Below are 26921 nucleotides of genomic sequence, written 5' to 3'. Positions count from 1 at the left end.
ACTAGAGATGGGGCAGTGTTGGATCTCCTGTTAGGGAATGCGATAGGTCAGCTGACAGATGTATGTGTTGGGGAGCACTTCGGGTCCAGTGATCACAATAGCATTAGCTTCAATATAATTATGGAGAAGGACAGGACTGGACCTAGAGTTGAGATTTTTGATTGGAGAAAGGCTAACTTTGAGGAGATGCGCAGGGATTTAGAGAGAGTGGAATGGGTCAAGTTGTTTTATGGGAAGGATGTAATAGAGAAATGGAGGTCATTTAAGGGTGAAATTATGAGGGTACAGAATCTTTATGTTCCTGTTCGGTTGAAAGGAAAGATTAAAGGTTTGAAAGCGCCATGGTTTTCAAGGGATATTAGAAACTTGGTTCGAAAAAAGAGGGATGTCTACAATAGATATAGGCAGCATGGAGTAAAGGAATTGCTCGAGGAATATAAAGAATGTAAAAGGAAACTTAAGAAAGAGATTAGAAAAGCTAAAAGAAGTTACGAGTTTGGTTTGGCAAATAAGGTGGAAGTAAATCCGAAAGGCTTCTACAGTTATATTAAAAGCAAGAGGATAGTGAGGGATAAAATTGGTCCCTTAGAGAATCAGGGTGGTCAGCTATGTGTGGAGCCGAGGGAGATGGGAGAGATTTTGAACGATTTCTTCTCTTCGGTATTCACTAAGGAGAAGGATATCGAATGGTGTAAGGTGTGGGAAACAAGTAAGGAAGTTATGGAACCTATGACAATTAAAGAGGTGGAAGTACTGGCGCTTTTAAGAAATTTAAAAGTGGATAAATCTCCGGGTCCTGACCGGATATTCCCCAGGACCTTGAGGGAAGTTTGTGTAGAGATAGCAGGAGCTCTGACGGAGATCTTTCAGATGTCATTAGAAACAGGGATTGTGCCGGAGGATTGGCGTATTGCTCATGTGGTTCCATTGTTTAAAAAGGGTTCTAGAAGTAAGCCTGGCAATTATAGACCTGTCAGTTTGACATCAGTGGTGGGTAAATTAATGGAAAGTATTCTTAGAGATAGTATTTATAATTATCTGGATAGACAGGATCTGATTAGGAGTAGCCAGCATGGATTTGTGCGTGGAAGGTCATGTTTGACAAACCTTATTGAATTTTTTGAAGTAGTTACGAGGAATGTTGACGAGGGTAAGGCAGTGGATGTAGTCTATATGGACTTCAGCAAGGCCTTTGACAAAGTTCCACATGGAAGGTTAGTTAAGAAGGTTCAGTCGTTAGGTATTAGTGCTGGAGTAATAAAATGGATTCAACAGTGGCTAGATGGGAGATGCCAGAGAGTAGTGGTGGATAATTGTTTATCGGGATGGAGGCCGGTGACTAGCGGGGTGCCTCAGGGATCTGTTTTGGGCCCAATGTTGTTTGTAATATACATAAATGATCTGGATGATGGGGTGGTAAATTGGATTAGTAAGTATGCCGATGATACTAAGGTAGGAGGTGTTGTGGATAATGAGGTGGGTTTTCAAAGCTTGCAGGGAGATTTATGCCGGTTAGAAGAATGGGCTGAACGTTGGCAGATGGAGTTTAATGCTGAGAAGTGTGAGGTTCTACATTTTGGCAGGAATAATCCAAATAGAACATACAGGGTAAATGGTAGGGCATTGAGGAATGCAGTGGAACAGAGAGATCTAGGAATAACAGTGCATAGTTCCCTGAAGGTGGAGTCTCATGTAGATAGGGTGGTGAAGAAGGCTTTTGGAACGCTGGCCTTTATAAATCAGAGCATTGAGTACAGAAGTTGGGATGTAATGTTAAAATTGTACAAGGCATTGGTAAGGCCAAATTTGGAATATTGTGTACAGTTCTGGTCACCGAATTATAGGAAAGATATCAATAAATTAGAGAGAGTGCAGAGACGATTTACTAGGATGTTACCAGGGTTTCAGCACTTAAGTTACAGAGAAAGGTTGAACAAGTTAGGTCTCTATTCATTGGAGCGTAGAAGGTTGAGGGGGGATTTGATCGAGGTATTTAAAATGTTGAGAGGGATAGATAGAGTTGACGTGAATAGGCTGTTTCCATTGAGAGTAGGGGAGATTCAAACGAGAGGACATGATTTGAGAGTTAGGGGGCAAAAGTTTAAGGGAAACACGAGGGGGTATTTCTTTACTCAGAGAGTGATAGCTGTGTGGAATGAGCTTCCTGTAGAAGTAGTAGAGGCCAGATCAGTTGTGTCATTTAAGGTAAAATTGGATAGGTATATGGATAGGAAAGGAGTGGAGGGTTATGGGCTGAGTGCGGGTAGGTGGGACTAGGTGAGATTAAGAGTTCGGCACGGACTAGGAGGGCCGGAATGGCCTGTTTCCGTGCTGTGATTGTTATATGGTTATATGGTTATATGGTTAACAAGCTAAGAGTACATGATATCACAGAAAATATACTAGCATGGATAAAGTAGTGGGCAATTGGCAGGAGGTAAAGATTGGGAATAAATGGAGCCTTTTCTGGTTAGCTGCCAATGACTAGTCGTATTCCACGGGGGGGGGGGGGGTCTCTGCTGGGTCAGCTTCTTATTATATCTCAATGACTTGGATGATGGAATTAATGGCTATTCCCCTCTACCCCTCTCTCCTCCCCCAAACCCCCACCCCTCACTCCTCCCAAACCCCACACTCCCCAACCCCTCACCCCTCATTCCCCCACACACCTCACTCCCCCAAACCCCTCAGCCCTCACTCCCCCACCTGAACCCCATCCCTCAATCCCTCCAAACCTCCCATCCCTCATTCTCCCCCAAACCTCCACCCCTCAATCCCCCAAACCTCCCACCCCTCAATCCCCCAAACCTCCCACCCCTCAATCCATCCACCCAAACCCCCTACTCCACCCAAACCCTCACCCACACCCCCCACTACTCTCTCCCCCGCCTAAACCCCTCACTTCCCCGCCCAAACACTTCACCACTCACTCCCCAACAAACCCCACCCCTCACACACCCTGCCCAAACCCCCACTCCACACTCCCTCCACCCCTCCCAAACCCCCACCCCTCACTCCCCCAACCAAACTCCCAACCTTCACTCCCACAAACCCCCAGCACTCACTTCACCCACTCCAAATCCCCACCCCTCACTCTTCCCAAAACCCCCACACCTCACTCCTCCCAAAACCCCCACCCCACTCCTCCCAAACCCCCCACCCCTCACTCTCCCCAAACCCCCCACCCCTCACTCTCCCCGAACTCCCAACCCTCACTCTCTCCAAAGCCCCAACCCTCACTCCCCCAAACCTCCCACCCCTCACTCTAACCAAACCCACCACCCCTCACTCCCCCATCCAACCTCTCCCCTCACCCAAACCCCCACCCTTTACTCCCCCAACCCCCTCCCCTCATTCCTCACACCAAAATCCCCCACCCCCACCACCTACACACCCCCACCCTCACCTCCATTCCCTACCCATACCCCCAACCCTCACCACGAACCCCCCACCCTGAACAATCCACCCCGCACATCCCCTCACCCTCATCCCCCAACCACCCCTCACCCTCAACCCCACCCACCCTCACCCCAAACCCCTCACCCTCATGCTCCACCCCCTCAGCTCCCACTTCACTCCGACCCAGCCCATCACCCTCATCCCTCAACCTCACCCCCAATCACCCCACCCAACCCCCTCACCCCATCTCCCCCACTCCCGTGCACCCTCACCACCCCACCCCCTCATCTTCACTCGCTCCTCTCCTGTTAGATTTCCCCTTCTGCAGCCCTGTGTCTCTTTCACCAATTAACTTCCCAACTCTTTACTTCATCCCTCCCTCTCCGGGTTTCACAGATCACTTGTGTTCTACCTCCTCTCCTATGACACTGCCTCCTCATCTTTTTTGCTCCAGTGCTGCCCGAAACGTCGACGGTATTTCCCCCGCAGATGCTGCCTGATCCGCTGAGTTGTGTGTGTGAATGGCCGCTGCAGTTACGCTTCGGACCCTGCCTGCATCGGAATACGACCAATCAAGAAATATTATCCCTGCTGTTTGATGTAAACGAATTTAATCTGAAATATTAAAATATGTGGAGGGTGTAACTTATTTTTTAGTGTCTGGGGACTTTGTGTCAGGCGGACAGCGTGAACAGGGCCTGAGGTCCTCACGAAGTGATAATGCGCGTGCGCGGCGCAGTCTCCTTCAGTTCGCCCTTAAACCCGCGGAGAGTCGGCAGGTGGGAGCGGTGGGGTGACGGGGTCCGCCACATGGCGGGGGCAGGGGATCAGAATCTGGCACTGGGCGGTGCGAAACAACGGACTGAGGGTGTGGAAATACACACGGGAGGGGGAGGACGTGGTGGAGGGGTGTGGGTACTGGATATGTGCGGCGGGATCCGGGCCGATTCCTACCCGACTCCCGCATCCGGCCTCGGGCCTGTGAGCCACAATTCCGGGAAGTTGCGGCAGGATCGAGGGGAGTCCCGGAGGCGGTGGGGATAGGGTATAGTGACTCCCCAGCCCGGTCTCTGAGATACGGCCTGGTGGTAGTGGCTGCTGCAAGGTGACTGAGCCTGCATTCCTGGTCCAACCCTCCGCCCGTCCTTGCCCTGTCCGGATCCCCGCCCCGGTACAGGCACCAGGCCTAGTAGTCGCGGAGGCGACTGGACTGGTGAACCACGGGTGAGACCAGAAGCATTGTTCAGATCTGTGAACGTGGTCTGTAACATCAGCTCTTTAGGGCACGAGTGACTGGATGGTGGGCTTTGTGGCGCTGGTTGAATGAATATTAGGTTATTTATGGTTGCAGTGACATCTGAATAGTTTTAGTTTTTATAGTTCAGTACTCGGGCTTTTGTGTACTTATGATCTGCAGCGTAGTGGCCTAGGGCGTGAACAGAGATTGCAGTATTCAAATCTATTTTTCTGTTCATTTGTTGTCAATCTTGTTGCTAATGCAATTACAAATTTAACAAAACCGGTCTATGTTTAATTTCAAAGTATGTTCTGAAACAGCTTTTTCCAAATTTTTTTGTAAACAAATTCAGTTATTCATAAGTGCCAGAGATATCCTTGTGGAAATAATCTTAACTGGATTTAAAATTGGAAACTGGTAGTTTTTGCTAGTTGAGAAATACAATTTTAAATGATCCTTGATTGACTGTCCTTATTTTACAAATAAAAAATGTCTTTGCTGGTATGATGAATAACTGAATAACGTTTAATTGTGAGCTTGTCTATTATGCAAGACACTGGGTTTAACAGGCAGGGAGAAAGATGTGGAGTGTTAACTCCGGTTGGTGTGAGGTTCTGCAACAAATAGATAGTATCTGCCTTGTATTGGGGCTACAGTATTGATGTGGATAGAGAATTGGTTGGCAAATAGGAAGCAAAGAGTGGGAATAAACGGGACCTTTTCAGATTGGCAGGCGGTGACTAGTGGGGTACCGCAAGGCTCAGTGCTGGGACCCTAGTTGTTTACAATATATATTAATGATTTAGACGAGGGAATTAAATGCAGCATCTCCAAGTTTGCGGATGACACAAAGCTGGGCGGCGGTGTTACCTGTGAAGAGGATGCAGGGTGACTTGGGTAGGTTGCGTGAGTGGGCAAATTCATGGCAGATGCAATTTAATGTGGATAAATGTGAGGTTATCCACTTTGGTTGCAAGAACAGGAAAACAGATTATTATCTGAATGGTGGCCAATTAGGAAAAGGGGAGATGCAACGAGACCTGGGTGTCATTGTACACCAGTCATTGAAAGTGGGCATGCAGGTACAGCAGGCGGTGAAAAAGGCAAATGGTATGTTAGCATTCATAGCAAGAGGATTCGAGTACAGGAGCAGGAAGGTACTACTGCAGTTGTACACGGTCTTGGTGAGACCACAGCTGGAGTATTGTGTGCAGTTTTGGTCCCCTAATCTGAGGAAAGGCATTCTTGTCATAGAGGGAGTACAAAGAAGGTTCACCAGATTGATTCCTGGGATGGCAGGACTTTCATATGAAGAAAGACTGGATCGACTAGGCTTATACTCACTGGAATTTAGAAGATTAAGGGGGGGGATCTTATTGAAATATATAAAATTCTAAAGGGATTGGACAGGCTAGATGCAGGAAGATTGTTTCCGATGTTGGGGAAGTCCAGAACGAGGGGTCACAGTTTAAGGATAAAGGGGAAGCCTTTTAGGACCGAGATGAGGAAAAACTTCTTCATACAGAGAGTGGTGAATCTGTGGAATTCTCTGCCACAGGAAACAGTTGAGGCCAGTTCATTGGCTATATTTAAGAGGGAGTTAGATATGGCCCTTGTGGCTAAAGCGAATAGGGGGTATGGAGAGAAAGCAGGTACAGGGTTCTGACTTGGATGATCAGCCATGATCATACTGAATGGCGGTGCAGGCTCGAAAGGCCAAATGGCCTACTCCTGCACCTATTTTCTATGTTTGCTTGTGGCTGGGAGGATAGTGTAGCCAGGGGTTATTTCTGGTCTACCTTGTTTTTATTATGTGCCAATTTACATTCACTCATTTTGTAGCAGCAGTATACAGTGGATTCCACTGTTAATTGGGACAGAGAGACCAGTACATTTTAGCCCAATTAAGCAGCTATCCACTTAGCTAAGGTTTCATGGAACTGATTTAAAAAAAAAGACAAACTACTGTAACTTATTAACAACTGTATTTAAATGAAATACAGAACAAATCAGAAAAATCAATATTACTGCAGTACTATAAACCTGTATTAGTTCTGACTAGTTACCTACAGAGAGATTCATCTGACATGTTCTTTTGATTGTAGATGAACAAAATCAACAGAAACCTAGTGCAGATAATGTACTGCCTTCATTCAGTGCTTTTGATGGTTGCATCCTCCAAATCTTCATTCCCATTGTAACTTTCACGATGATTGTCGATGCCTTAATTCTTCGTAGTTCCTAACTTGAAGTAGTGAAATCATTTCATTTTCTCTCCCAGCCATTTCTGGTATGTTTAAGACTGAATGCTTAAAACAGCAATGAGCAAAACAGCTCTGAATTGTCTTATTGCTTATTTCTTGCCAACTGTTAGTGACAAAAATCACTGCTTTTTGAACACAAACAACTGATGCTATTTAACAACTGTTTGCTGTAAGCAATGTATAGTGTCTAATGGCCACACGAGTGTATGCAACTCACATTGGTTAGAAACTGTTTGTCAACTGTCTCCTGTCCCAATTAAGTGGTATAATAAATGAGGGGAATCTCAAATATTTTCTGAATTGGCTTTTGCTCTTGAAGGGTTGTCCCAAATAAGCACCTGCCTCGATTGACCAATGGCTCATTTAACCGGAATCTTCTGTAGTTTTAGGTCACTTACTCTACACAATTGTGTTGTTGCAATTTGCGGGAGTTAATATGTGGTAATTGAGCAAGAGGAAACAATTCACAGATACTGCTTTGTGTCTTTTGGATCTACTCCTTTTCCAGTTGTTGCTGCTGTCTACACTTGATTTAATTTTAATCCTGATTGAATTTGTCCCATTGTAATCCCAGCTACATCCATGCCAACGAATGTCCATCCTTCTTGTGGAGTTTAGTTTTTGACTGCCACAGACTAAATGTGTTTTTTAATATTTAACTTAAAAAATGGTTAGTAGGAAGTTAGAGGTAATGAAACAAACTAAAGGAAAATTTCAAAACTTGATAGCTTTCCCCAGTGGTGTCTACTAATATTTTTAGTATTTGTGGCACTGGAATGAAGAGTCATTTTAAAAATAGCTAAAATTTTTTTCAAATAGGTTGGTTAATGTCAGAAAAAGAGATGGTTTGTGGTTAGTGTAATAATTGCAGTACATTACAAATTAATGCCTACCTTGATTTTATTTCATGATCAGTATTGCCTACATTTTTATGCTTGCCTTTGCTATAATTTGTTAATGATGCCAATTGGGGAATGCAGTATACCTAGGTGCTTTTGAGTCTTGCCTGCTTGTTTATAATCACTTAGCTGTGCATGATGTCATGGAAGTTTCTCTGTCCTTTCCTAACTGATCATAATCTTTATGAATTCATACATCATCATGAAACTGCTTAAACACCAGTTTTAATGTTCCAGTAGTCCTCACCTTACACCTGTGGGTCTCTGTGTCCATCATATTATACTCTGCATGCTCCAGAGATCTTACCACCTGCCACGTCTTCTCCCCTCTATCAATTTCTGCCTTCCACTCGGGCCAGTCCCTCTGACTCCCTTGTCTGGTCATACCTCACTCATTTCTCCCAGACCCTGGACATTTTCTAACACACAAGATTCTGCAGATGCTGGAAATCCAGAGTAACACAAAATGCTGGAGGAACTGAGCAGGTCAGGTAGCATCTATGGAGAGGAATAATCTGTCAATGTTTCAGGCTGTGACCCTTCATTGTTGACTGTTTATTCCTTCCCATTGATGCTGCCAGATCTGCTAAGTTCCTCCAACATTTTGTGTGTGTTACCTTGATATTTTCCCCTGCAGATATAGGAGTTGCTTGTTCTTGTGCCTCCTTCCTCACCATTGTTCAGGGACCCTAACAGCTCTCCAGGTAAAGGATTCATGTGCACCTGACTTCACCCTTCCCACACAGTCATTTCTGTCCTTGGGCATTGATACTGCCATGATGAAGCCCAACACAAGCTGGAGGAACAAGATGTCACATTCTCAAAGGTTCAGTTTATTGTCAAAGTATGCATGGATAACGTAACTCTGGGTCCTGCCAAAGGATTTCATCCTGAAATGTCAACTGTACTGTTTTCCATAGATGTTGCCTGGCCTGAGTTCCTCCAGCATTTTGTGTGTGCAACTCTGATATCTTCTCTGGATAGCCATGAAATATTGGGGGGGGGGGGGTGGAAACACTGGTTTTATTGAAGGAAAAAACCAACCCCTCTTCCACAATGGAAGAAAAAAGTAACAAAACTAACAAACCCCAAATTCCCCACCTTCTCCCTCATTCAAAAGCTAACAGATTGCCCGCAGTCCAATAATCATATAAATCTTAGAATTTAGAAAGCATACTCCTGTCAGAATCAAATTCAGACCTTCTGTGAAGAATGGCTGCCGTGCTGCTTATCTGCAGCCTTCTGAATGCTGCAGGCCTGTGGAGAGCAACCACTGACCTGCGCATTCTGTCGGGATTCTCCACAAGCTAGTGGCATGAACATTGAATTTTCTAATTTCAGGTCACCCCCCCCCCCCCCCATCCGGGTGTTTCTCTTGTCATCCTTCTCTTTGACTCCTTTCCCATTATCCTATGTCCAGTACCCTACTTACACCCACTTTGTCCACCTTACTGTCCTAGTTGCATCCACTGGTTCTCACACGTTTTGCTCATGGGTTCTCTGCCCCCCCCCCCCGGCCAATCTGCTTCTGGTTCATTTGCTCTTCACCTCGTTCTCCCCCTGATGGTTACTATTATCACCTTCCAGTGCTGGTGGCCTTCTTGATCCTGCCAAGCTCTGTCCACTCCCACTCCCTCCCCAGCCTGGCTCCATCAATTACCTGGTTATTTGTCTCCCAACTCATCTTTCCCTGCCTGGCTCAATCTGCCCTTCATCCTTCACCCCCTCTTCAGGCCAATTATGTCTAGCCCCTGTCTCATCACACTTGCAGTCTCTTGTGTCTTTTCCTGTTCTGAATGGACTTGGCAAATTATAAAACCTCTGTTAAATGCAGGATTTTCCCAGGGTTGAAATGTCTACTGCCAGAGGCTTGCATTTAAAGTGAGAGGGGTAAGTTTTATTACATAGCAGTGAGTGCCTGGAATGCGTTGCCTGTGGAGGCAAAAACATTAGGGACTTTTCAGAGATGTTTAGATGGACACATGAATGTGAGAAAAACGGAAGGATGTAGACAGAAGGGATTAATTTAGTTAGAAATTTGAATATTAATTTAGTTGCTTTAGTACAGCATTGTAGGCCAAATGGCCAGTTTCTATGTTGTACTGTTTTCTGTTCTAATTCAAAAGCAATCTAACAGAAAACTAAATTTGAAGGCTCTTTAAAGAAATGTGTGCATAATTGGATGTGGCCCCTGTATGTGATGTACTGGAAGGCTGAATTAGAGTTTGCCAGGTAGCTGCTGCTTCACCACACATGGAACTCTTAATCTCAGTTGGATTGCAGAAGGATTCTAATCAACAAGTTCTAAGCAGAATATGACACCAGTTCTTCATTGTTGCTGGGTGGCATGTGAAATCTGATTTGGTGTGGGACCTAATGGAAGATGGAATATTGTATTGAAAACTATGGTTCCATCTTGTATATCTCTGTGCTTAAGAAAGTAATGATGTGAAATGGGAGATGGTCAAATGTTACAGGTGAATCTGTGAAGGTTTTGTGAACTATTTTCACCAGTGCAGGGTTTCAATCATTGTGGCCAGTTATTTTAGTGTTCACAGTAAATGTCTTTGACTTTCTTGTGTGGTAGTTGTGGTTTGAAGAAACTAAGCTTTGCTGTCATATTAGCTACAACAAAATCATACATAATGCAATCCTTGTGCTGAACAGTAGATGACTTAAAAATGGTTGGATTGGAGCTTAAACTGTAAACTTGTGTACTTCACAATCTAAACACTCTATATTCCATAGCTAATGTTTTTGTACATTTAGATGTAGATTTAAGGGCAAATGTTTGACAGATTCATCAATGTACTTTCAGTCTGGGTTTTATACCTCCTTCAATAGGTTATTTGAAGTTGGCATATATTTCCTCACTGTAACAGGTTACATTTAAACTCTTGAATTTGTTGATCTACATTGATAATTAGAAATCCCTGCAGTAGAATTTACAGTAAATACCTACCAGATGAATGCTTATCTTTAAGCATTTTAGAGTTGGTTTTATGCAGTTGCTGTTTGAAGTGGGCTGTTAGGGATTGGTATGATCTGGTTAAGTCCTTTGGTTTATCATTAAATGTTATTTTCCACAGATACAATGGCTGTACCTCCATCATATGCAGACCTTGGCAAATCAGCCAGAGATATTTTCAACAAAGGCTATGGTAAATATTTCTACACCCATTCTGTTTTTAATACATAGATTGCACATTATTTGAGCTTGTTTCATCATCGTCAATTAGATTATCGAAGAATGCCTTTCAGGTAGTACACCGCTACTGCTCCAGCTCCTTATCTCTGGTTATCGCCTGTAATCTATTCTCTGCTCCTTTACAAATGCTTAATCCTTGTATATTTAGAATTTTTTCCTATTACTCATTTTGAATTTTCCCCCATCTTCTTTTTCTGTTTCTCAACTGCCAATTTGTATAACCAATGAAATATTTTTCATACATTCTCGAAGCCATTTGTGATTTTTGGGATTGATCTTGTTCATTAATAACTAAGCTTGTGTTTCTTCAGCTCTTTGCTTAGCATGAGCCGATCTTCAGTTGACTCTTTCCCTTTCACTGTGTGACAGACTTGAGGTGACTTTTTATTTCAAAAGTAGCTCAACTCTCACAGATGACTATTTGCTTCTCTGAAATCAGATGAATCAGAATCAGGTTTAATATCACCTGTCATATAGTAGTGTCCAAAAGTCTAACATACATTTATATAGCTAGGGTGCCTCAGACATTTGCACAGTACAGTTGTAATTTCATGTATTGCACTGTACTGTTGCCACAAAAATCATGATGTGTGTCTCTGTTAAGGGCTGAGAGTGGAAAGGGGGCAAGGAGAGGGAAATTATGGTTGGGGAAAGGGAAAGAGAGAGGGGAGGGACCAGGAAGCACCAGAAAGACATTCTGTAATGAGTAAACCAATTGTTTGGAATCAAATGACCTTGCCTGATGTCTCAGGACTGGGTGTGTCTCCACCTGTGCCATCCAGCACTCTTTCTTTACCACCTGTCCCACACCCCTTCCATGGCACTCCCACCTTTGCCATTCCCAATATCCTTTGCTCCCACCAAATCTACAAGCTCACTCTCTGCTCAGTGTTGATAAATATAGTAAAAGACTTTTTCACAGTATTGTATGTCGTGAAATTTGTTGTTTTGTGGCAGTAGTACATTGCAATATAAAGTAACAAAAACTATAAATTATTTATTACATTAAATTAATAGTGCAAAAAAGAGATAAAATACAAAATTACTGAGGTGGTGTTCATGGGTTCATTGTCCATTCAGAAATCTGTTGGTGGAGGGGAAGAAGCTACTCCTGAAACGTGTGTGTTCAGACTCCTGTATCACCTCCTTGCATTGAGAAGAGCGCATGTCTTGGGTGAAGGGGGTCCTTTATGATGGGTGCCACCTTTTGAAGATGTCCTGTATGCTGGGGAGACTAGTATCTATGAACTAGTCTCATCTATGGATGAGTTTACAACTTTGGGCAGGTTTTTTTGATCCTGTGGAGTCTCTTGTAAGCGACCAATCTCAAGCCTTAATTATGGAATGTGTGTTTTGGTTTCCAAGGAAAAGTGGAGCATTGACTTGCACGAATGCTGTACTGTTACTCAGTCACAAACAAGTGAGGATGTTGTTGCATTTGAGAAAAGTAAGACATAGACATGGCCTATGCACAATGAATGAATATTTTTGTATTATTATTTTCTATTGTGTAGAAATGATAAACAGCTTGTGATGGGAGTTTGGAAATGAAGTGATTTCATTTTACCTAGAGTCTAGCTCTGTGCCTGTATTGTGATTAGATATCCAACAGATTTAAGTACTTTTGTTTTGGTTGGTCAGGTTTGCAGTTTTAAGTTTTGACTTGGGGTTTGTAGCGTCTCCTCATCTTTACTGGGTTCGTGTTTGAGATTGCTGCATTTGCCACTAATCTTATTTTCACTTTGAAACACTTGGGTAATCCTGCCATTTGGAATTGGGATAGCCTTGGAATGGACAGTTCACCAGCTGGCTGTTGGGATATTTAGGTTCACCAGAAGGCAGTATGTTGTGATGCTTATACTATGTGTAGCCTGCTTATGCGACAGTGATTCTTCAGTTATAATAGGGCAATTGTTGGCTACTTCCATGCAGACTAAGTACCAACTGTACATGATGTCTAGTGCACACAGAATAATACTCTTGCTAAATCAGCCTTTGAATGTTATGTCAAATCAAAATCAGGTTTATTATCGCAAACATGTTGTGAATTTGTTTTGCAATGTTTTCCAGTACAAGACAAAAATTTCAAAGTTACAAAAAGCATGCAAAAGAGGAATAATGAGGTAGTGTTTATGGACCATTCAAGAATCTGATGGCGATGGGGAAGAAGCAGTTCCTAAAACATTGAGTGTAGGTCTTCAGACTCGTGTACTTCCTTCCCAAGAGAGGGCATGAACTGGATGGATGCCACCTTCTTGTGGTACCACCTCTTGAAAATGTACTGGATGGTGTAAAGGGTTGTGCCAACGATGCAAATTTGGAGCCTCCATACCAGGTTGTGATGCAACCGGTCAGAATGCTCTCCACCTCACCCAAGAGTCTTTTGTGACATACCAAGTATCCTCATGCAATGAAGTTGAGCTGCTGGCATGACACAATCAAGAAGGCAGCAATGACTTAGGGCCACGATAGAAGCTCCTGTCTCTACGTTGATGCCCAGGTGCTTGAAGTTGCTCACCCTTTCCATCACTGACTTTGTGATGAAGACTGGTTTATTCTCCTGACTTCCCTTTCCTGAAGTCTGCAGACATTTCCTTGCTCTTGCTGATGTTGAGCACAAGGTTGTTTTGTTGCCATTCAACCACCCAATCAATCTCACTCCTGCACATGTCCTCATTGCGATCTGAGATTCTGCCAATTGTGATGACAATGAATTTTTAGTTGGAATTTGAGCTGTCTCTGGTCACACAGTAATGAGTGTAGAGACAGTAGAGCAGTGGGCTAAGCTTGCATCCTTTTGGAGCACCTTTGTTGATTGTCAGCAAGGAGGAGATGTTATTTAATGAAGTTGATCCATTTGCAAAGGGAGGTACAGAGGCCCAGGATATGAAGCTTGGTGATTAGTACTGAGGGGATGAAAGCGTTGAAAGTTGAGCTGTAATTGATGAACAGCAGCATGACATGGGTATTGCTGTTGTCCAGGTGGTCAAAGATCAAGTACAGAGCCAGTGAAATTGTGTCTGTTGTAGACCTGTTGTGGCAGGAAAATTAGACCATAATAAGACATAGGAGTAGAATTGGACCATTCAGCCCAATAAGTCTGCTCTACCATTACATTATGACTGATTTATTATCCCTCTCAACCCCATTCTCCGGCCTTCTCCCATAACCTTTGATGCCCTTACTAATTAAGAACCTATCAACCTCTGCTTTAAATATACCTAATGACTTGGGCTCCACAGCTTCTTGTGGCAATGAATTCCACAGATTCATCACACTCTGGCTAAAGAAATGCCTCCTCATCACTATTCTAAAGAGAAGTGATATTCTGAGTGTGTGCCCTCTGGTCCTAGACTCCCAAACTATAGGAAACATCCTTTCCACATCCATACCTTCTGGGCCTTTCAAGGGGCAGCAGGTCTAGGTCTTTGGTCAGGCAGGAGTTAATTCTAGTCATGACCGCCGTCTCAAAGAGAATGTTCTGGTGAATTAATTCATGGCTTGTTTTTATAGACCTAAAATGGAGTCACAGGAGGCTCCCCATCAAATCTTAAGACTTGTTTTCCTTTCAGCCTTTTCTGATGAATATAACATTTATTTCTCATATTAATTAAAACATTTCTTTTTTGACAGTGTATGTTGCTCTCTATTTCCCTGTTAAGTATTTTCACATTTAGATGCCATTAACAAGGATGGATTTTAGTCACAAATTCAAATTGATTCTTTATTCTTCATAAATGTGAAGGCCTGTCTGATTGGCTGTTCCTGTATCCTAGGTTTCGGTTTGGTAAAACTCGAAGTGAAAACCAAGTCACAGAGTGGAGTGGTGAGCTCAGCTTGTTCCAGTTTACTCGCGTCCTCATAATGTTTGTGTTTATAGGCAACAATATACATTATGTTTCCTGGTGTAACAGTGCGCCTGAATCAAATTCAGAGTTGCTGTTTGGCAGAATGTGACAGCTTTTATTCACATTGCTGGCAGGTTTAGAACACTGATGGTAATGTTGAAATAAGGTGTATGGGAAGCGTTATATGCTCATAAAGTTTATTTCCCGGTGTTGGCTGGTGGGTATCTTTCAAGAAATGTTTAAGGTAATTGGTTGTCCCTGGAAAAATTAATTGGTGGTTTAACCTATTTATTGTCTCTTGTCCCTCAACTGTAGCCTTTGTGAGGAGCAATGGTGAGATGTGAATTTGATAGTTCAAAAGTGACTGGCCTATTCCAATACAATATGTCAGCAGAGACTTCTCCCACCTTCTTTCACCTCCTCTGACAGGGAGTTTCCTTGCCACTATTGGTCCTTATTTCAACTGGGAGCGTGGGTCATTCCTGAATCTTGTAGACACCTTTACTAAAGTTGTGTAATATTTTGAGTTGAGTACATTGCAAAATGCGGTCTGTTTATAACATAAATAGTATTTATGCACAATTTACTGCTTAATCATGATGCCCAAGTATGAATATTTAAAGCTCACAGTACAAACTGGTAAAGCCATAGTAGGTGTTCAGAATATCTTCCTGCTTTCTTTTACCTTGTGTAACATCAGTGTAATGGGAAGTACATGCTACATGAAAAACATTTATTTAGGATGCCCACCAGACTGAGATTTTATACAGTAGGAATAATATAGCAGGGCGGATAGGCCTTTCAGTCCAACTGGTCCATGCTGGCCACTGCATCCTCCTTGCTCGTCTCCATTACCCATGTTTTGAACATGACCCTCCAAGCCTTTCCTCACAGTGTACCTATCCAGGTGCGTTTTAAATGTTGCAACTGTACCCATCTCTACTACTTCCACAGGTTCACTACTGTTCACCTCTGGGAAGTCTATGATAGCCTTACCAAGGTAACCAAATCCATATTTCTAAATTGTACCCAAATGGCACCTCAGGAATATCCTCAAGCACTATTGTAAGATACTCCCTTATCAAACATGCAACACCCCTCCACCATTGGTACATTAAGATGCCAGTTCTCCCCTCTCTCAGCAATGATTCTGTTATAGCCTCAATATCTCTGTCCCTAGCGTAAATCCATATCCTCTTCATCTGCCTTGCCCATTAAGCTCTGTGCAGTGAAATAGAATCAGTTTTAAGCAGTGGACCTGTCTGCTCTTTTACTGTAAACTTTCCTATCCAGATTGCAAGGCCTACACTATCCACTGTGAGTGATTGAGACTTGATAGTGAAGGAGAAAACTGGCTGCAGTTGAGACTCCAGTTGTTACATGTACTCCTGTATCCTCAATGGCTGTGTTCCACTGCCCACCCAGCTTAAATCTAGTTCAAAACTTCCTTGGTGGTAAAATAAATTTCTCAGGTAGGATATTGGATCCAATTTGTTTCCAGTGCGACCCCAGGATACCTTCATCCCAGGAGAGATCCAGATTATCCAAGAATCTGGATCCCTGCCCGAGGAACAGCTCCATAGTGACACGTTGATCTGGCTAGTCTTTTGGTTCCTAGACTCATTAGCATGTGCCACCAGCAGTAATCTGGAGATCGCTACTGGGTCCTGCATTTTGCCTAACTCCCTATACTCATTCTGCAGGACCTCATCTCTTGTCCTGCCTGTATCATTTATGTCACTGCAATGATCTCTGATTGTTCACCTTCTCCCTTGAATTTTCAGTTGCTGCTCAGAGATGTCCTTTATATCTGGAAGGCATCTTACCATCCTGGGGTGTCAACTGCAGCCACAGTATCTCTTTAACTATCAAGTTTTAATCACTCACTCTGCACCCTTTCTCTCAGTGCCAGAAACCTGATTACTGCCACTTACTACCCCCTGAAAGAACATCCCCCTCAACAGTATCCAAAGAGGTAACCCAGTTAGTGAGGGGAATGACCACAGAAATATGTACAGGATGCCTATACCTTAAGTTTCTTAGTAGTCACCAGTCTATCTGAGGCCTGTACCTTAACCTTAGGCATGTAACACCTTCACCATCATTGAGCACATCTATATTGAGTGCTGTTGCAGAAAAGCAGCATCCATGATCAAGGACCTCCCCCCCCCCCCCCACCACCACATGCTTGCTTCTCTCTGCTGCCATCAGGAGGGAGGTACAGAAGCCTCAGGACCTACACCACCAGGTTCAGGTACAGTTACCCTTTAACCATTAGGCTCTTGAACCAAAGGGGATAACTTCATTCAACTTCACTTGCCCCATCACCAAACTGTTCCCACAACCTGTGGACTCACTTTCAAGGACGTTTCATCTCATGTTCTTGATATTTATTGCTTATTTATTATTATTTTCTCTCTTTGCATTTGTACAGTTGGTTTCCTTTTGCTCATTTTGTCTGTCTTGTTGGGTGTGGTCTAACGTTGTGTTTCTTTGTATTTACTGTGAATGCTCGCAAGAAAGTTAATCTTGGGAGTTGTACATGGTGACATATGTGTACTTTGATAATTTACTTTGAACTTTGACCACCCCACTAAAAGTCATTTATGAAGCCCTTTTCATATGCTCTTGGGACCTTCCAGATCCAGCTCCTTGACCTAGTTTGTCAGGAGCTGGTCCCACAGACATAGCCATCTAGGAGACTGCGGGGTTCCCCGACTTCCCACATCTAATCCTGCCAACAATAAATCAAGGACCAAAGGTAAACAATAAATCAAAACCTTACCTGTGCTTTCTCACTGAAACCTTCAAAGAGCTGCTCTCACTTCTCATACCTGGGCCAATTATTCTGCCTCCGGAGCTGAAGCCTCGAATCTCCTATCTTACACTGGCCCATTGTCACGCTGGCTGCTTATGCTTCACCCCGACTTCTTTTTCATTGGCTGCTGTTAATTAAAGTTCTAGTTCAAAGTAAATTTATTAAAGTGTTTCTATGTCTCCATACATAACCCTGATTTCATTCTCTTGTGGGCATTCTCAGTAAATAAAAGAAACACTATGGAATTAATGAAAGACTGCACCCAACAGTACGGACAGGCAGCCAATGTGCACAAGACAACAAACTGATGAATATTCCTTGAAAGTGAGTCCATACATTTTGGTAACTTAACTCAGCATTGGGTTAGTGTAGTTATCCCCTCTGGTTCAGAAGCCTGATGGTTGAGGGGTAATAACTGTTCCTGAGTCAGGTGATGTGAGTCCTGAGGCTACTGTGCCTTCTTCCTGATGGCAGCAGCAGGAAGAGAGCTTATTTGCCAATCAGTTATCAATTAACAAACTGCAGATGTGGCTCTCATACTCTCAGGCATAAGGATACCTTGGGATCTGACATAATGCAGGTACAAGATTGCCTTTTGTGGCTGTGTAGAAACTTGTAATTAACTGACTTGTCTTTCCAGATTGTTGCCTGATTAGCCTCTGTTAATCGAGCCCAGAGTAACATTTATTCATTCCCAGGAAGCTTAATGCAGTCATGCTCTATCTTTCCTGATGCTGAACTGTTTTCAGGTTGGAAATATGTTTAGCAGAGTTTGACAAAATCCTGAAATTCAACTATAACTTCTGTGCATCAATGGTTGTGCTAAACTTGCTAATTGATTAAATGTTATTTAAATTACTGAAGGGTTGTAGCAGGAGCAAAGCTGAAACCAGAATTTTTTATTTATTTTTTCAGTTTTGAACTGGGTTCTGTGATTTTTTTTGTATGAATTTTGTACCAAGCATTTAATTTTTTGAGTCATCTGATTTGATCCTTAAATTACAATGAGCACTGAAATATAAATCTATCCCTAGGATAATGCCAGTTTTAAAAGCTTTAATGGCATATTACTGTTGGAGGTGCTCTGTTCCTCTACAGAATTGTAATACACATTTCATAAATATCATGGGCTGTCATCCTCTCATTGTAGCAGTCCTACTGAACTGGGGAGCCAAACCTGGATTGGTTCTTCAGAATCCACTAGTTAACTTTGTGTGTATTTACTAGCATCATCGAGTGCTAATTGTTATTATTTCTGTCCTCAACAAAATGAAACAGGAATTCACAACTTCTGGATCATCAAACACCGAAAGTGGCAAAGTATCCGGAAGCTTGGAAACCAAGTATAAATGGTCTGAATATGGTCTGACGTTCACAGAGAAATGGAACACCGACAACACTCTGGGCACAGAAATTGCGATTGAAGACCAGGTAATAGTTGTTTTAGTTTAACAACAGAAACGTAGAAAACATACAGCACAATACAGGCCCTTTGGTCCACAAAGCTGTGCCGAGTATATCCTTACCTTAGAAATTACCTAGGGTTACTCATAGCCCTCTATTTTTGTAAGCTCCACATACCTATCCAAGAGTCTCTTAAAAGACCCTATCATATCTGCCTCCACCACTGTTGCCGGCAGCCCATTCCATGCACTCACCACTCTCTGCATTTAAAAAAAACTTACCCCTTGACATCTCCTCTGTACCGATTTCCGAGCACTTTAAAACTGTGCCCTCTCATGCTTGCCATTTCAGCCCTGGGAAAAAGCCTCTGACTATCCACACGATCAATGTCTCTCAACTTATACACCTCTATCAGGTCACCTGTCATCCTTCGTCACTCCAAGGAAAAAAGGCCGAGTTCACTCAATCTATTCTCATAATGCATGTTTCCCAATCCAGGCAACATCCTTGTAAATCTCCTCTGTACCCTTCCTATGCTTTCCACATCCTTCCTGTAGTGAGGCAACCAGAACTGAGCACAGTATTCCAAGTGGGGTCTGACCAGGGTCCTATATAGCTGTACATTACCCCTTGGCTCCTAAACTCAATCCCACGATTGATGAAGGCCAATGCAGCATATGCTTTCTTAACTACAGAGTCGACCTGTGCAGCTCAGATCACAAGATTTGGTTTACGACAAGGTGTGTTGGAAATTGACTTGAGGGTTGTGAGCAAAAGGTTCAGGCTATGCCACTATCTGTCTGTGTAGCTGGTAATGTCAGTGAGGCACAACTCGCCCACTGGTGTTCATTGTTCTGAGGAAGAAATTGTGGGGCTATTTTTGTGCATATTTGATCTTCATGTTCCTCTAGTTTCTTTGTTTTCTTAATTATCCTTGTGATATTACATAATATATTTTGGCTCCATTTATACTGGAGTAGTGACTTCAATGTTGGGTTGTGCACTGAAACCTGTTTTTACTTTGCCAGCTTGCCAAAGGTCTGAAGTTGACATTTGACACCACCTTCTCGCCTAACACTGGGTAATGCCAGCACTGAACGAAATTGCAGTATCTTTATTGTCTTTTGGTATGGAAAGGGTGCTAAACTTTCCCCTTTTGCCTCTTCAGCAAAAAGAGTGGCAGGGTGAAGACTGCCTACAAGCGAGAGTATATCAACCTGGGCTGTGATGTAGACTTTGACTTTGCAGGCCCCGCCATCCACGCCTCGGCAGTAGCTGGTTACGAGGGTTGGCTTGCTGGTTACCAAATGTCTTTTGACACGGCTAAATCAAAACTGACCAAAAACAACTTTGCAGTAGGTTACAAAACAGGCGACTTCCAGTTACACACCAATGTGTAAGTTGTAAACACAAGATTCTGCTGTTTCTGGAAATCCAGAGCAACACACACAAAATTCTGGAGGAACTTAGCATGTCAGGTAGAATCTATGGAAATGAAGAAAGATTCAATGTTTTGGACCTAGACCCTTCTTCAGGATCTGAAGAAATTATTTGGCCCAAAATTGCCTGGTTATTTATTTCCATAGATGTTGAGTTCCTCTAGCACTTTGTGTGTGTTAATGTTTTAAGTTGTGTTAATAGTATAATGATTACCTTAAGACATTTGGAGTTTTTTAAACTTGTGTAGGTAATTATTTCTATTTTAATTAAATATTTGTTTATATTGGTGAATGATCTTGTTTTGTAAAGTTTCTTTTAAGTTTTGCATGAAATAGTTAATGAAGCTGATTACTTGAACCTGCAGGAATGATGGTGCTGAATTTGGAGGCTCCATCTACCAGAAAGTGAGTGATAATCTGGAAACAGCAGTGAACCTCGCCTGGACCGCAGGCAACAACAGTACTCGCTTTGGCATTGCTGCTAAATACCAGCTTGACCCCACGGCTTCTGTTTCTGTGAGTATGCTTTTCTTGTTCTCTTACCTTGAATTTTTAGTGTAATTAAAATTTTTTGCCTTTCTAATATTGACTGATTTTTGTTTTAGGCAAAGGTCGACAATTCCAGCCTAATTGGAATTGGGTACAGCCAGGTTCTTAGGCCAGGTAAGTCTCCAGTTCCTTGAGTTATTTTCAGGCTGCTGTGATAAGTAGTTAAATGAGGTCTAAGCTGTCAATCTGTATAATGGTTTACATGGGAAATCCAGCCTGTTGTGGTCATGGCACCTTCACTGTCTACAACAAGCAAATTTCCCAGTGTCCAACCAATTTAATTCCACTGCCCATTTCCATTCCAGCTTGTTGGTCCATGGCTTCCACTACTGCCATGATGAGACCACTCTCAGGATGCAGGATCAAAACCTCATTCTGTCTGGATAGCCTTGAACCTGGCAGCATGAGTAAATATTTCTCCACTTTCAGTAATTTCTCATCCCCCTCCCCTCTTCCATTTACCATTCTGGCTAACCCCTTTCCCCTTCTCTTATCTGCCATTCACCACCTTCTGGTGCCCCTTCATCCATTTTTCCCATGGTCCACTCCTTTTCTATCAGATTCTTCCTGCAGCCTTTTACTACTTCCACCTACCACCTCCCAGCTTTTTATTTCATCGCCTCCTCCTTATTCTGCCTTCTTCCCCATTCCTTTCCAGTCCTGATGAAGGGTCTCGGCCTGAAGCATAAATGCTGCCTGACCTGCTAAGTTCCTCCAGCAGTTTGTGTGTAAAATGATTGGAATAGGATTCCCATAGGGTTCAGTGAAATTTCCCCACCTTTCAACTGATTTCCGACTAAAAATGCCGGTTGTAGAACTATTCAGCTCACTCCACTCCCCTTTTTTCTTGTCAATATATGATAAAAGCCAAACCAAGAAATGAGTGGCAGCTCACGAGACCCATAACCATAAGATACTGGAGCAGAATTAGGCAATTTAGCTTATCGAATGCTATGCCATTCCATCATGGCTGATTTATCCCTTTCAACCCCATTCTCCTGCTTTCTTCCTGTAACCTTTGACATCCTGACTAAACAAGAACATGTTAACCTCCACTTTAAGTATACTCAATGACTCTGCCACCCACCTGTGGTAACGAATTTCACTGCACAGATTCACTACCCTCTGCCTAAAGAAATCCCTCCATCTCTGTTCTAAGCATACATACTTTATTGTTTCCAAAGGAAATTGATGTCCCTCAAGGCTGAGGCTGTGCCCTCTGGTCCGAGAGTCACCCACTATAGGAAACATGAAACATCCACTCTAGACCTTTCAAGTAAAGAATGACATCAAATCAATAGAAAAATGTGACGTAGGATTGGAAAATGTTGAATCCTTGTGGGTTGAGCTAAGAAACTGCAAGTGTAAAAGGACCCTAATGGCAGTAATATACAGGCCTCCCAACAGTAGCTGGGATGTGAACCATAGATTACAACAGGAAATAGAAAAGGCATGTGGAAAGGGAAATGATATGGTAGTCATGGGAGATTTTAACATGCAGATCAATTGGGAAAATCAGGTTGATAATGGATCTCAAGAGTGAGTTTGTTGAATGCCCACGCGATGGCTTTTTAGAGCAGTTTGTTGTTGAGCCTATGAGGCCATCAGCTACACTGGATTGGGTGTTAATGCAATGAAGCAGAGGTGATTTGGGAGCTTAAGGTAAAAGAACCCCTAGGAGGCAGGGATCACAATATGATTGAAATTGACTTGAAATTTGAAGAAAAAGTAAAATCTAATAGCAGTATTTCAGTGGATTAAAGGAAATTACAGTGATATGAAAGAGGAGCTGTCCAAAGTAAATCGGAAGTAGATGCTGGCAGGGATGACATCAGAGCAGCAATGGCTTGAGTTTCTGGGAAAAATGAGGAAGGTGCAGGATAGATGTATTCCAAAAACAAAGAAATACACAAATGGCAAAATAGTAGAGCCATGGCTGACCAGGGAAGTCAAAACTAATGTAAAAGCAAAAATTAGCAGGAAGATAGAGGATTGGGAAGCTTTTAAAAACCTACAGAGAGCAACTAAAATAATCATTAGGAGGGAAAAGATGAAATATGAAAGCAAGCTAGGAAACATCACAGTGGATTGTAAGAGTTTCTTCAAGTATGTTTTAAAAAAAAAATAAGGGAGATGAGAGCAGATACAGAGCTGCTACGAAATGAGGCTGGAGAAATAATAACAGGGGCAAGGAGATGGCAGATGACCTAATTAAGTATTTTTCATCAGTCTTCACTGTGGATGACTCTCAATGTGCCAGATGTTGAAGGGTGTGAGGCAAGAAAAGTGAGTGCAGTTACTATTACAAGTAAGTGCTCAAAAGCTGAAAGACCTAAGGGAACTGCAACCTAGGGTTCTGAAAGAGGTTACAATTACAGGGGAGAAGGTACACAAGAAGCTGAAAGACCCAAGGGTACATAAGTAACCCAGACCAGATGAACTGCACCCTAGGGTTCTGAAATAGGTAGCAGGAGAGATTGTGGAGGCATTAGTAATAATCTTTCAAAAATCATTGGACTCTGGCAAATGTCATTTCACTCTTTAAGAATGAGGAAGGCAGCAGAAAATATAGACTAGTTATACTGACCTCAGTGACTGTGAAGTTGCTGGAGTCAATTGTTAAAGATGAGGATATGGAGTACTTGTTAACACAGGAGAAGGTAGGACAAAGTCAGCATGGTTTCCTTTAGGGAAGATCCTGCCTGACTAACCTGTTGGAATTCTTTGAGGAGATTTAAAAAGTGGATACTGTATATTTAGACTTTCAGAAGGCCTTTGACAAGGTGCCACTATGAGGCTCTTTACCAAGTTAACAGCCCATGGTATTACAAGAAAGTTATTGGCATGGTTAGGGCATTGACTGATTGGTAGGAGGCAGTGACTGGGAATAAAAATTATCCTTTTCTGGCTGGCTGCAAGTGACTAGTGGTGTTCTGCAGGGGTCAGTGTTGGGACCACTTGTTTTTATGCTGTATATAAATGATTTAGTTGATAGAATAGATGGCTTTGTTGCAAAGTTGGTAGATGATACAAAGATTGGAAGGGCAGGTAGTGTAGAGGAAACAGGAAAGCTGCAGAGGGACTTGGATTAGGAGAATAGGCAAGAGAGTGGCAGATGAATTCACTGTTGGAAAATGCATGGTCATGCGCTTTGGCAGTAGAAGTAGATGTGAAGACTATTTTCTAAATGGAGAGAAAATCCAAAAATCTGGCTTGTACAGAACACCCTAAAGGTTAACTTTTGGTTGAGTCGGTGGTATGGAAGGCAGATACAATGTTAGTGTTCATTTCAAGAGGTCTTGAATACAAGAGCAGGGATGTTCTGCTGAGGCTTTATGAGGCACTGATGAGGCCTTACCTTGAGTATTGTGAACAGTTTTGGGGTCCCTGTCTAAGAAAAGATGTGCTGGCATTGGAGGAGGTTCACGAGGATGTTTCCAGAAATGAAAGCGTTATCATACGAGGAACGTTTAGCGCTGGGTCTGTACTCACTGCACTTTAGAAGGATGGGGGGGGGGGGGGGTGAGGATCTCACTGAAACCTTTTGAATGTTGAACAGCCGAGACAGAGTAGATGTTAGAAGGGGCGTTTCCTATGATGGGGGAGTCTAGGATAAGAGGTCACAGCCTCAGGATAAAAGGGTGTCCATTTGAAACAGAGATGCGGAGTAATTTCTTTAGCCAGCGGGTGGTGAATTTATTACTACAGGTATGCTGTGACCAGGTCATTGGGTGTATTTAAGGCAGAGATTGGTAGATTCTTGATTGGACATGGCTTTAAAAGTTACTGGGAGAAGGCCTCGGAGTGGGCTGGAGGGGTGGGGTGAAAGGATTTAGCTATGATTGAATAGCAGAGTAGGCTTGATGGGCCAAATGGCCTAATTCTGCTCCTATGTCTTATCATCTTATCAGCAGAAAATGTATTGTTTGAATGCTTCTGGATGCCTTTTAGTTGTTTTATTTCTTTAAGCTAAATAAGGTCAAATGAAAAGACAACGGTGGTCTGTGGGAATGGAGGTTCTAAATTACAGTACCCATGGGTATTCACTGTCAATGAATATCTGTGCTGACAATCTTGTTTGTCCAGTGACCTCCACCTGAAGGGATGGGCACTATTCTGTGCTGACTTTTACCTTGCCGGTGGTTACCTAGTTGCACTCTGAGGATGATTGGTTTTGAATATCACTGTGGGCTGTTCCCAGTTGCCTTATTCCTGTCTACTAAAGTGGAAGGAATGCTGAAGGGAGGCTTCGGGCTGCAGCTGATTGTACAGATAAATAGGCTCTTTCAGCCCAGTAACATACCTATTTAACCCTAGCCTAAACATGGGGCAATTTACAATGACCAGGTATGCCTTTGGGTTGTGGGAGGAAACCAGAGGACACGGAGGAAACCTGTGCACTGGGTTTTACTGGTCTGCTTATTTTATGCAGGTGGCTATGTCTTGTCCTGCCGGAACTTTTGTCAGTAGATTTCAACACATTGATGCTAACACAGCACTAATATTTTTAATTGTTGACTTGTTGATTTCAGGGATAAAACTCAACCTGTGCAGCCTGATTGATGGGAAGGGCTTCAATGCTGGTGGTCACAAACTTGGCCTGGGTCTTGAATTGGAAGCTTAAGATGAGAACCACCAATGGAAAGGGATATCAGAAGACCACCACGTTTGGCCGTGACATGTAATTCCAACTTGAGCAACAGGCTTTTCCGGAAAGAAAGGTTCAAATCAGCCGCATACCTGTATTTTTAGTACTTTACTATGTCATTTGTTCTTTAGTGTGAAATTGGTTCTCTAGGAGGTGATACAGAAGTCATAGATCACTCGTAATTTAAGATGTATTTAACTGTTAATACAGCAATCTAAATAATGAAAAAGCCTATATAAAGGAAGTCGTGAGTGCATGTTTCCTGATTAATGTCCACTTTGAGACGTTGTGCTATGTCAGTTCAGCTGTGACTGGATAAAATGAAATTATCCAAATTGCTCTTAAAACATTTTATGGATTCTGTGTATAGCAAAATTCAAACTATTTTCGGTATCCCAAATCCATACAGTTGATGCTGAATGATAATTAAAAAAATCAAATCCAGTGAGTTGTTTCTCCCTCTTACTCTTTTGTATATACTGTTTGAATCTGCTACCTTATTCTTTGGAGGGCACAGTGGGTTACCTGCTGCACATTTTTGTGGCTCTGAAAGATGTTGGGCTCTTTCTGAATTGAGCTCACGTCTTCAGCAAACACAAGGAAATCTGCAGATGCTAGAAATTCAAACAACACACACAAAATGCTGGTGGAACACAGCAGGCCAGGCTGCTGTGTTCCACCAGTCCTGACGAAGGGTCTCGGCCCGAAACGTCGACAGTGCTTCTCCTTATAGATGCAGCCTGGCCTGCTGTGTTCCACCAGCATTTTGTGTGTGTTGTCACGTCTTCAGCTTTTGCTCTTCTATGTGGATGAAGAAACTGCAAAATTTTGCAAATCCTTGTCCCAAGGGAAATGTTTGTAAAAATAAAACCGTGGAACAAACTCATAAATTGATGCTAGCTGCAGCAACATTGTGTGACTGAGTGAGCCCAGGCTTGTGTTGGCATTTGGGGAACAGCAGAATAGTACCCAAGCTCTAAAATTGCCTTTAAAGTAAGGTTTACATTTTACTTTCCACTATTCTGTTTAAAATGTTACTCACTGCAGAGTCAAAGTTTACATGCAACATCATCATTTAATGTGAAGGGTTTGCATTAATTGATAAAATACTAGAAATTATATTTCAAATAAAATATAGCCAGGATGCTTGTAACCACAAATTAATGAAGGTGCCAAATAGTTTGTTACTTCATTTAATTCCAGAGGTT

The 26921-nt window shown here is 42.7% G+C and overlaps 1 protein-coding gene across 1 annotated transcript; it reads left to right on the top strand.

Annotated features, from left to right (window-relative positions):
* The first annotated feature begins 10888 nt into the window (after positions 1–10888).
* LOC140714428 (non-selective voltage-gated ion channel VDAC2) lies at positions 10889–26157 on the top strand. The gene is made up of 8 exons (XM_073025724.1): positions 10889–10960; positions 14784–14833; positions 18952–19104; positions 20106–20158; positions 20246–20473; positions 20882–21032; positions 21122–21179; positions 25598–26157. Exons 1-8 carry the CDS (start codon positions 10894–10896, stop codon positions 25687–25689), a joined length of 852 nt encoding a protein of 283 aa, XP_072881825.1. The 5' UTR covers positions 10889–10893; the 3' UTR covers positions 25690–26157.
* The last annotated feature ends 764 nt before the right edge of the window (positions 26158–26921 follow it).

Source organism: Hemitrygon akajei, chromosome 21, assembly GCF_048418815.1.
Source record: "Hemitrygon akajei chromosome 21, sHemAka1.3, whole genome shotgun sequence".
Taxonomy (NCBI): Eukaryota; Metazoa; Chordata; class Chondrichthyes; order Myliobatiformes; family Dasyatidae; genus Hemitrygon; species Hemitrygon akajei.
The sequence above is the reverse complement of the archived record's forward strand: the minus strand, read 5'-3'. Positions and strand labels throughout refer to the sequence as shown.